A 12256-nucleotide genomic window follows, 5' to 3' on the forward strand; every position below is an offset into this window, starting at 1 on the left:
TGAGGGAGCTGGGTCTCCTGCTTCAGCAGCTATAAACACAGCGAACATCTGGAGAGAGTAAGTCTCTTGGCGACCAGACGCTGAGAACAGGCTGCCTCTGCGCATCCCTCCCCCGCCAGGGCCCCTCCCCCCGCCCGACTCCAGCCCCCGCACCCTCACCCACCCCGCGCTCGCTTCACCCAGGGCGGCAGAGCGGGGACTGACGCCAGGCGGCCTCCACCAGGGGCCCCCAGCCCCGCTCCCCCCGCCGAGTTCCCGAAGAGGGGGGTCAAGACTGCTTGAATCAAATAAGAACTCCGTGCCCCAGGGACCTTTTCCCAACTCGGGCCAAATATTTGTGGTTTGAAAAAGTTAAGAGAACTTTTTTTCTCCCCAGCCCCCTGGGACTTCCAGGGCAATGCTGTTACTTCCTAGGATTTTTGAGAAGCAGCGCTGGAGGACAGCCAGCGGAACGCTCGCATACTCCTTGTCACTCCTTGTGGCCCCGGTTTCTCCCACTAGGTTACCCTCCCGCCCCAGGAGCGAAGGAGGTGATTTACATTTGTCCTTACTGCCCTGGGCCGCTGGAGTCCCTCTGAGAGACACAGGTCTCTAACCCACAGCTTCTCTTTCTGGCCCTCACCTGGCTCCCTTCTCCTCCCGCTAGTAAAATGCGGCATCGCGGAAGGTAAAATTGGCAGGTGTCTGAAAATTACCCTGGGGCGCCGGAGCATGGGCAAAGCTGGGGAGACAAGAGTGGGCCACCAGGTTTCTTTGAGTCACTTAAATTCACACTCATCATGGTGAAAGGGTGGCATCTATTCATCACCTGCTATGACGACCTTTGAAGGACACACTCTGCCCAGTCTATAGTACGAGGCAACTGTGAAATAAGTGTAAGCGTCCCGCCTGTTAAAGGGGAGGGAACAAAATCCCGGTGAGTTCTTGCTCTTCCCACCATACCCCCTAAACGCTTTGCTGGGACCCCATACCTTTCAGCTGATACTCAAAAACTTACAAAGTTATTGTGATCTGAATATGAACTAGCCCAGGCTGGAAAGCTACCGGGGTGGTGGGTGGGAGATAGGATGGGCGGGGCAGCGCAACCTCCGCAAATAGGAGGCAACTCGGTTCCCAGCCAGAGAAATATCCTTGGTGGATGGAGAAGAGAGTCAGGCACTTGCAGAAATCTCATCATCAGGAAAACGAAATGATGAGCGAGACTGAGAGCTAGTTTTTTTTTTGCCTGTGGCTTCTCTTCATAATGCCCTCCCAGGGCTCTTTCCCCGAGCCTTTCCTCCTGGCTGACTTTGGTCCTCTCAGGGATGGGATGCGGGTGCCGAAAGGGTTTCCTGCAGCAAGCTTCGGTCAGCACAGCACGGTGCCCTGGATGCAGCTTGGCAGGGCAGCTGGGCTCTCACTGCAGCCTTCCGTGAAAGGCTAAAACCTGTGCCGGGGTTACAGCTTCCCCCTTCCAAACACAACTCTCAAGTCAGATTCCGAGAAGGTCGAAAGTTTCCTTGAGAGGAATAGCCCACATCTCTCTCTCTCTCTCTCTCACACACACACACACACACACACACACACACACACACACGTGCGCACGCACAATCAAAACTGTTTTGAACAAAGAACCTGGAACAGGTCCTTTATAAAAGGAAAACATACTCAATGAGGAAAGAACAGTATACCGTGTTTTAAACCACAGGGCCCGTCTGAGAGGGCCAGCTGAAAGAACAAGGCTGTTGGGAGAATAAACATTTCAGAGCAAGGTGAATCTCCATTTAACAAGTCTCTCTGGCATTCCCTCCCCGTGCTCCACACTTAAAGCCAAATTGGAGGCATCTGTTTTTCCTGCTGAAACTTCCCACCTGGTTGCCGATAGCCCTTTTCCAAACACTGGGCCAGGTTTGATCTCTCCCAGCCGCCTGGCCGTCTGGGAAAGCCCCAGGAGAGACCATGAACTCGGACTCGACGCGTCTCCCACTTGAACTTCCAAAGTTTAGGGGGGAAAGACACTCTTTAGCTCTACCGTTTTGCAGGAAAATGTATGTTAAAAGTGTTCAGTATTACAGGGAGAGCCAACGTCACACTCTTTCTGACCAATCTTTATCTCCTAAAGCAGTGTGACATTTCACCTCGGAACTATTTCTTAATATATATAAATGTACCCTCACATACACATTTGAAGAAATGTTGCCTAGAGACAGGCATCAGCCTTCCCCATTCTCCTTGAATCTTCTCAGTGTCCAGCACGTGGCCCTGGCCTCCAAAAGTGTTCATCCCATCATCGGGTCACTTTCTGACTCAATACCCAGACAGTTTTGGTTCTTGGGCACGTCAGGATATGGTACAGTGGCAAACATTCATAGTGAGTTGCTAAGTGACGGCAGTGCTTTACGCTTGACACATATTAACTTAGTGGTTCTCAAAGTGTGGTCTTCAGACCAGCAGTGGCGGCAGCACCACCTCCCACCCTCCCACCCTCCCACCTCCACCCCCGCGCACTGAGAACTTTGTGAGAAATGCAAATTTTGAGCCTTACCCTAGACTCACTGAATCAGAAACCCTGGGGTTAGACCCCTAGAACCCGCCTTTTAACAAACCCTCCAGGTGACTCTAGCACACTTTGAAAACACTGGTTTAGATAAAGAAACTGAAGAACAGAGATGCAAGTTGCCTAAGTAACGCAGTTAGGAAGGGCTGATGGACCAACCCAAGCCACCTGGTTCCAGAGGCTGGATTCTTTCGCATACACTGTGTACCTACCTCCTCTCTCACAAAGGATGGGAAACGGCAGCTAACCTGTGCATGTGGGTAGAGGAGGTTTTCACTGGAATCCACTACCCAAAACATCCCCAGTTGCACTCTACCAGATGGAAACAAGTACTGTCTTGCCTCTCAAAGCAAGAGCCATGGTCATGAGACCATAGGTTCATTTGCCTGAGAGTGAGTTGGGCTTGCTGTGTTCCAGGTCTGCAGACTGCTTTTTCCAATCCTAAGCAACTATTTTGAGAACGTGAACTTTGGTCAAACATCACCTCCACAAGTGCGGCTGATGCAAGACAAATCCAGCCCCAAAATGAAAACTACGTTGATACCATATCACCCTGGAAGGGTATCAAGTGAGTGTCACATTTTCTGATGCACACCCTGGTCATGCACGGTCATCATGGCCATGAGATTACCATCAAATATGGACAGCCATCAGTTGATGGGACGGACGGCGGCCGTGTGGCCTGGGAGAACAGTTGGGTCTCTGATGTCACTTCTCTAGTTCCCAGTGGAAAACAGGCATTGCATGACTCCAGCTGGGTCTGGACACCGCTCTGAGCTCACTGCCTCTGTCTAAAAATAGGCTGCTGTCAACTCCATCCCTTCCATGAGGCCGTGGATAGGAACGAGTCGTGAGAGTTAACAGCAACGCAAGTGAGTGAGGTTCCTGGAGGTGAGGAGCAAAGGGATTGACATTTTTAAAAAAATGCTTCTTGTTGTGATGATTGAGAGAAAGGGCTGAGGTGGGGGCGCTGCACAGAGGAAGGGAACAGAAAGGAGGCAGGGCCAGTGGGCTCCACTCCAGCCAGACTATAAACAGCAACAGACATTTCAGCCGTGTCTTGTGTGAGGGGCTCCATTGATTCACAGGCTCCCCAACAGAGGGATGAGGAGAGGCTAAGACAGAAAGGGCCCATTCATTCATGCAGAACCCCGCTCTCTGTCCCCATTGGCTCTCGCTAATGGCTCCAGGCTGATGGGGAGGAGGGGGAGGAGGCGAAGCGGAGGAGGAGGTAGAAATGAAAGAAAATGATGACTCCAAGATTGTCGTGAAGAAATGTACAGCTGCACAGGCAATTGCATGCAAATCTGGCTTCCCTTTTTAGCTGTAGAGTTAATGTCCTCAAATTCATCTCTTTTTCTCTTTCATGTCGTCCGCCCCTCCCCTTCTTTTCCCCTTCCCATTCATCTTTCAGTCTCTCTTCCTAGTATTCTCCATCTCTCTACCAGCACCCACTTTTCCTTTCTGTCCATTTCCACACACCTCTTCCTTCTTCCTCAGAAGCCCTTGTACCACCTATTCTGTCCAACCGATTCTCACCTCGTCTTGATGGCTGAGTATTCGGTGCCACTCACGTGGTAAGCCTCTCCCCCATTCATGCTGTCACTCAGCTTTATTCTTTCTTCCCCCTCCCTCCCTCCCCTTCTCTCCTCCCTCTTGGCCTCTGTCCCTTTGTGAATTGGGAAGATATTCAGACACAGGCCCTGGCGGGGCCTCGATGGCCCCTCCTGCTGGATGTTTCAGGCACTGACAGATGTGCAGTCCTTGCAAAAGAAGTGCCTTCATCCCTTTGGAGAGCACAAACGTGAGCGGGAAGCAGGGCTGGGGAGTGGCCTTGAGACAGAGGGCGGGAAGGAAACTGAAGTTATAAATAGGATGAAAGAAGATGAAAAAATGGGAGAGTCTTTTTTTCCTCTCTTTTCTTCTTCCTCGACGCATCTCCAAGGCAATGTGCTGCAGCTGGAGAAATCATTGATGGGTCCATGTCTTCACCTCCCTTCCCCATAACCCCAAGATCTCCTTCCAAAGGACACCCGTCACTGAGGAGGGCTGGACCACAGCCCAGAAAGAATCACTGCAATCCCTTCATCTGGGCAGCTCAAAAGGCAAGGAGGGGCTGGAAAAGCTCAGGGTTCTTGCCAGAGATTCCCATCAGAAGAAGCCTAGGATGGAGAAAACTAGAGACATCATATTCGCCACCAAAGCACCACTCCCACATGGAAGGTTGCTAGCATTTTGGAGCTGCAGTTGATGATAACCTAGGTCATTTTAGGGCTTGATTGTTCTATGCCCTCATCTTCTCATCCTACCCCGAAGTCACCAGTCTGGGTGGCTCTGATTTCCTTCTTCTTGAACAAGTAAATTGTGGGAAGAAGACACTATTACACAACTGTAAGTCCTTGCATTTTATTTATTTATTTATTTATTTCGTCTTTTTTTTTTTTTTTTTTTTGCCTTTTCTAGGGCTGCTCCCAAGGCATATGGAGGTCCCCAGGCTAGGGTTCTAATCAGAGCTGTAGCTGCTGGCCTATGCCACAGCCACAGCAACTCGGGATCCGAGCCATGTCTGCAACCTGCACCACAGCTCACAGAAAGGCTGGATCCTTAACCCACTGAGCAAGGCCAGGGATCAAACCCACAACCTCATGGTTCCTAGTCAGATTCTTTAACCACTGCACTGCGACAGGAACTCCAGTCCTTGCGTTTTAAAGCAGCTTAAAATGCTTCACTGACTCCTTGGCCCTGAAATAACTTTTACCTTTAAGAACGTTGACAAGGAGGAGAACGAAAAAGCATATTCACTTGAGAATGTATGTGTTTCTTAGCTAAGAAAGAGAAAGGCCATGTCTTTTGCTATGACAATGAGACCATCTGATCTTGAAGCCATGGGTGAGTATGCAGATGACCCCAGCTATTTACAAGACGTATCAATAAGACGGGGTAAGATGTCAATTGGTAGCAAGCAGAAGCACCATCCAGAGCTGAAAGTGTTAAGACGAGGTAGCTTTAATCTCTCTTGCATTGGAAGATAGAAGACTTCAAAACCTAGTGGCATTAATAGAACTCAAGAATTATACAAATCTAGATAAAACCGATGTGATCTTTTCCTTGTACAAACAAAATCTCTGTTTTCTTTAGAATTTTAAAGGATCACCTTTTTTTTTTTTTTTTTTTTTTTTTAAGGCCTTGCCTGCAGCATATGGAAGTTTCCAGGCTAGAGGCTGAATCAGAGCTGCAGCTGCCAGCCACAGCCACAGCCACAGCTACGCCGGATTGGAGCTGCGTCTGTGACCTACACCCAGCTTACAGCAATGCCAGATGCTTAACCCAGTGAGCAAGGCCAGGGATCAAACCCACGTCCTCATGGATACCAGTCAGGTTCGTTACCACTGAGCCACAAGGGAACTCCACCTTTCTTATCGCTTACAATTTCAGTGCTTAAGTCTAACCTATGAACAGCTCCAGAATCCTCCAGGCCATGAAGTGAAATGGGTAGAGAGTGGAAATGTCTGTATGTATGCTTGGGGAAACTGAGATGCCAAGCAGAAAGTGACAACACAAATGTCATTACATCTGAGACCCAGGGTAATGCCAAAGAATACCTGCAAGATTAAGGGCTATCAAGTCAAGAAAATGGGGAACACAGGAGTAAATTTTCTTCTGCCCAGGAGAAGAACCAGGCAACTGCAAAGCAACTTCCATGCTTTCTCAGCCCCACCAAGAGCTCCAGTGTCTGCTTGTGTGTTTCCAGTGAAAGATACAGCATGGACAACAAAGCCATCATTGCCTTTATTGCTCTACTGCTGGGAAAGTAGTTTACCATATAGTTTTATAGCGTAAAGAGATACTGAGCGTGAAAGTTGCATTTAAGATAGTTTTCAGTGGCTTTTCCCCTGTACTTCCTCAGAATTACATGTTTTCCATGGGTAAGCGTACTGAAATTTCTTATGCTAAGAATTCATCCTGGGAGAAAACACTGGCTTTTTGGTATTTGGATAGATTATCATAACCTGGTCTCATTTAAAAATCGAACTGCATATCTGAATCAATCATTTTGGAATCCTAAATTCAGGATTTACATTTTGTATTACACATAAAGCTCCCCCCCCAAAAGCTAGCAGGTAAGCAAAGGCTAAAGGAAAGAGTGAGACCCTAACCCTAACCTTAACCCTAACCCTAACCCTAAACAGTGATTTTGGAAGAGAGAATGGGGGTAAGGTCTCCGAGCTTCTTGGTCCCCAGGAGCGAGGAGGCTCCATCAGTTCTGGGAGGAAAATGGCTCCCGTTCACCAGAGGGCAGCACTGTGATCACTGAGTCTGGAGTGAAGGGAGTTAATTCTCAGAGGAGAGATGCTGCTTTGAAGAAGGGGTGGGGAGAGAGAAAGGGGATGAGGGAAAAGAAGCCTGAGGCGGGTAGGCCTGGGTGGAGAGGAAGAGGATGATGGAAAGAGAAGATGAATGAAAGAAGTTCTGTCCCACGAGAAGGCGGACTAGTTCATTTCTGTCCATCTGGTTCACACTTCAGGACTGCAGACCTTCTAGGTCCTTTGGTAACCGCCAGGCTGAAGCGGATAAGGCTCAGGATAGGCACCCTGGACAGAACTATTGACAAAATGAACACCTAAAGCAGCCTCACGTGGGCCCATTCCTAGAGCTTCGTCTCCCTGTCACTGGAGACAAAAGTCACTCAAAACGATTGAGAAGGCCCGGGACTTTCCATTAGCCAGAGCCAGGTACCCACAAGAGCCAGGGCAGCTGTGATGGCAGAGGATGCAGCCCTCATCCAGCTGCCACTGTCCTCGGCTCCATCCGCAGCCTCAGCCCCATCCCTGTTCCTACCTGAGCCGCAGTGTTCGAGACCAGTGGGCACTTCTTGAGTGGTTGTCTCATCCCAGAAGGGGTAGCAAGCTCTAGGTGGGTGATAAGTAGACTGGAAACCACAGGCCATTCGAGGATCCTCATAAGAGTTGAGAGGTCCCTGTCGCTGTGTTGGGGGAAAAAATGGAAATATATTAACATTCCTTGATGGAACAGTAACTTGCTATCATCCATATAAGTAGGAGTCCTCCAGAGAGGATAACTGAATAGAACCAACAATTGATCATTCCCCTCATCCAAAAAGAAAAAAAAGACAGCGAAACAGATGGGTTTCTGTCTTAGACTATGTATACATTTATTTTCATCCATTTCTTCAAGCATTTGAAGAATTTTTTTTTGAATTTGCAAATAAGGACCCATGGTTAATAGCAAGGCAGGGTCTTGGTCTTCTTTATCAATCCTAGCTTTTGCATTTTTATCTACTCTTACTCTGTAAAAACACCCCGAGGAGTTCCATTGTGGCTCAGGGGGTAATGAACCTGACTAGCACCCACGAAGATGCGGGTTCAATCCCTGGCCTTGCTTGGTGGGTTAAGGATCCAGCTTTTCCATGAGCTATTGTGTAGGTTGCAGACACGGCTTGGATCCTATGTTGCTGTGACGGTGGTGTAGGCTGGCAGCTGCAGCTCCGATTCCACCTCTAGCCTGGGAACTTCCATATGCTACAAGTGCAGCCCTAAAAAGCAAAAAAACACAAAAAACCAAAAAACCACCATGAAAGGATATTCTTACAAGGCATTCCCATATCATTGAACCAAGAGGTGACAATGTCATAAGAAAAACTAAAAATGAACCTACAAAACAAAAATTATTCATCTTTCAGTTCATCAGTGTGCCTAGGTTTTAATGATATTGATTGCTAGATCAGAATTTTCCATTTTCCCCAACATTTGGGTACTTGTGCAACTCTCGAACCAGTTTTTATAAAATCCATGAAATATACTTTCCACCCAGTCCTCTCTAAGAAGGACAAATATACTAAAAGGGACACCATGGTTTGTAGTATTTATGACCCTATTCTTTGAAGACAGATATCCATGGATTCAAATCCTGGCTCCATCACTTACTGATGGGGGCCTGGGCCTGTTCCTTTATCTAAACCTCAGTTTACTCAACTGTAAAATGGGAATAATAATACCTAAATAATTCATAAAGGAGGATCGAATGAAATAATATGTGTAAGAAAATAATTTATAAAGCAAAATAAAATATGAAATGCATTACATATTACTCTTTGAAATGCATGTAGTAAATAATGCATATGAAACATAACATAAGGTCTGTGTTACGCTAAGAGATCCTTAACATTCCCAGGATTGGGCAAGAAGGTTACCAATTAAGACACAAAAGGAGAGGAGTTCCCTTCATGGCTCAGTGGTTAACGAACCTGATTAGGATCCATGAGGGTGTGGGTTCAATCCCTGGCCTTGCTCAGTGGGTTAAGGAACCGACATTAAGGAACTGACATTGCCGTGAGCTGTGGTATAGGTTGCTGACTCCGCTTGGATCCCATGTTGCTATAGCCTGGGAACCTCCATGTGCCGTGGGTGTGGCCCTAAAAATCAGGTGCCAGGTGGTGGGGGAAACACAAAAGGAGAAGCACCAAATTCATGGAAAGATTTCCAGAGAAGAGGAGTCTAATTGAGCCTGGCCCACCCTCAATTCTCTTTTCTTCTTTTCTTCTTCTTTCCCTCTTCTGTTATGGCCCCTCCACCTCCACAAAAGCCCCAGTTAAAAAAATGGCACTTTGGGAGTTCCCGTCGTGGCTCAGTGGTTAACCAATCCAACTAGGAACCATGAGGTTGCGGGTTCAATCCCTGGCCTTGCTCAGTGGGTTAAGGATCCAGCATTGTCGTGAGCTGTGGTGTAGGTCGCAGATGCGGCTCGGATCCTGCGTTGCTGTGGCTCTGGTGTAGGTCGGTGGCTACAGCTCCGATTCGACCCCTAGCCTGGGAACTTCGATATGCCATGGGTACAGCCTAAAAGGACAAAAAGACAAAAAAAAAAAAAAAAAAAGGCACTTTGCTAGAATCTGAAGTTAAGGTGCTAATTAGTAAATGGAGCCCCTCAGGCAGATTCCTACCCTAAAGAGTAGCTGGCTGAGCCCAGTAAGAGCCTCTGACTGGAGAGCCATTTCGGTCCCCCATCCCCTTGCGCTGCAGTGCAAGAACCCAGCCCTAGTACATTTGCTCCCACCTTTCACTAGCTATCCTGTCTTCCCCATTTTGCAATAGTCCATTCACTTAAGCTCAGCAAAGTAACAGAAGAGAGTATATTGGCACAGAGAAAAAAAAAGGACAATCAAGTCCAAAACATAAAAGAAGGTTGTGTGCACACTAATTTGGACACGATTTTTCATAATATTCATAAAATATTTTTCATAATATTCATAAAATCATTCAGGCCAGGCCTGGATGAAGTCTACTTGGGGGCTCTTCCTCTCCCAAGTGGGTTAAAGGTGCTGAGCCCAGAATAACACCCTTAGGGCTGCCAGAGTCACACTGAGTTGTCAAAGGGCAGAGGCTACTGTCCTTGGTTTCTAATGGGGCGGGGGGGGGGGGTGTTGCTGGTGGAGCCACAAGAACGTAAACGGAGCAGTGGTGGTTCTGCCATTTGGGTCTGAAACCAAGATTTAGGGAAATCATCAGCAAGACCACTCAACTGAACTTTGGTCAGAAAATGTGTCCTTAATTCCAGTGTAAAACCGTGGCACTGACATTGTATTTTAACACTGTGTGCTCCTGATGCAGCAACATTTAGGTTTGCTTTTGATTCCCCCCCAAATAAGCAGGTCTGCAACAGTCCTTTGCAGCAGAAGCAAAACCAAAGCACATTTCCTAGGCAAGCTGTGTGCCCTAGACATCTCTCCCCACTTTTTCATATTTCTCCAGAGTCTTTCTCAAAATTCAGCATCAAGTAGCAGGAGTGTAGGAGCAGGGTCTCGAGTGATGAAATTCTGTATCTAAATGGTAAAAAGGAGAACTCAAAGCGACCTGACCCTGTCTTCTTCGGGGACAGTGTGTGAGTGCGGTTTGCGTAAAGCAGAAGGTCCTTGTAAGAAGGCAGTAGGTCGGGGTTCCCCTCGTGACTCAATGGTTAAGGAACCTGACTAATATCCATGAGGCCACGGGTTTGATCCCTGGCCTCGCTCAGTGGGTTAAGGATCCGGCAATGTCATGAGCTGTGGTGTCGGCTGCAGACGTGGCTCAGATCCCACGTTGCTGTGGCAGTGGTGTAGGACGGCAGCTACAGCTTCTACTCAACCCCTAGTCTTGGAACCTCCATATGCCATGGGTATGGCCCTAAAAAGACCAAAAAAAAAAAAAAAGAAGAAGAAGAAGAAGAAGAAAGCAGGTGATACATGGGATCCTTGTGGATAGGTTCCTGCTGGGGTGGTGGGAACCTGAGGAGAACTTGAACTCAAGTTTCCAAGCCGAGGCTTCTCTGCCAAGAAAAAGCCACTGAAGGCAAGGCGTGGTGTGCAAAGGGGTGTTGAAGGAAAATCATCTGAGCCCATTGCATTGGGGCAATGGAGGGCGGAAGGACTAGATGGTGGGTTCAGGATAAAGCAGTGAAGGTCCAGACCCAGGCGATGCCTGCTCAGTGAGTCAGCTCGAAGCCTTTGACCAACAACCACCTACAGCATCTCCCTGACTTGCATGATAAGCTATTTTCTGGAGTCCCTCCTGCCCCCACACCAGACTCCTTGTTGTCAAGGAGGGTTCATTTATTATTTTATACAGGGAAGTCTATTTTTAAGACTGATTTCCTCCTTAGCAGTCCTCAGTGGTGCCAGGGGACCCTATTTTTAAGAATGAGAAAGAGATAATGCACCAAACCTACCATGAACCACAAACATCTTTGCTCACAGATGCTCCTGGAAGCCCTGTGACCCTTATTACCTAGACACCTGCCTGTTTATTAAACATTTCACAAACTGACTTAATACCTATTTCATAGAGCATGAGAATGACATTTTTACTCAAGAGAACCACAGAGCCAGTTCCAATTCATTATGAAACCTTCTCAGTTGAGAAGAAAGAAGCAGGTTATGAACGGGTCAGAAATCTAGGCAGTGGAGCCCCCCAGCTCCAGGCGTTAAGAGGGCACCACCCCAAACAAGTTCGAGTCAACATCTTGCTTTCCTGGCTGCTGGTGAACTGGAGGTGAGTTCAGGAGATGCAGGCAACCCGCCCAGCCCCTGTCGCAGTTTAAGGAAACCGTCTGATGGGTCCTCACTCATTCATCCCACAGCTGATCTCGGAAAGGAATTAACATAGGTCACACACCACTCACTCACTGGATCCTTAACCCACTGAGCAAGGCCAGGGATTGAACTCGCATCCGTATGGATGCTAGTCAAGTTCATTACCGCTGGGTCACAACAGGAAGTCCCAAGATTAGTACTTTTTTATCTCCATTTTACAGAAGAACAAACCAAGGCTTTAAGAGGACAAGCAGGAGTTCCCTTTGTGGCTCAGCAGTTATCGAACCTGACTAGGATCTACGAGGATGCAGGTTCGACCCCTGGCCTCATTCAGTGGGTTAAGGATCTGGCGTTGCCATGACCTGTGGTGCAGGTTGCAGACGCAGCCCGGATCTGGCGTCACTGTGGCTGTGGTGCAGGCCGGTGGCTACAGCTCCAATTGGACCCCTAGCCTGGGAACTTCCATATGCCATGAGTGCGGCCCTCAAAAGCACTAAATAAATAAATAAATAGGACGAGTAAATTTCCCAAGTCCACACAGCTAATAAAATACTGGAGAAAGAGCTCTAACCAAGGTCTACCTGATTTCAAACTGTCTTTTCCTCCACCTGGGTGCTCAGGAAGGGAGGCTGCTG

The 12256-nt window shown here is 48.0% G+C and overlaps 1 protein-coding gene across 3 annotated transcripts in view; it reads right to left on the reverse strand.

Moving 5' to 3' along the window:
* Positions 1 to 12256, reverse strand: part of ETS1 (ETS proto-oncogene 1, transcription factor) — a 134917-nt gene that overhangs the window by 97456 nt on the left and 25205 nt on the right. For all 3 annotated transcript variants that reach the window (XM_021101985.1, XM_021101988.1, NM_001162886.1), the window contains 1 exon segment: positions 7376 to 7520. In XM_021101985.1, coding sequence (XP_020957644.1) covers positions 7376 to 7520 — 145 coding nt within the window.

The sequence above is a fragment of the Sus scrofa genome, chromosome 9 (assembly GCF_000003025.6).
Source record: "Sus scrofa isolate TJ Tabasco breed Duroc chromosome 9, Sscrofa11.1, whole genome shotgun sequence".
NCBI classification, from domain to species: domain Eukaryota; kingdom Metazoa; phylum Chordata; class Mammalia; order Artiodactyla; family Suidae; genus Sus; species Sus scrofa.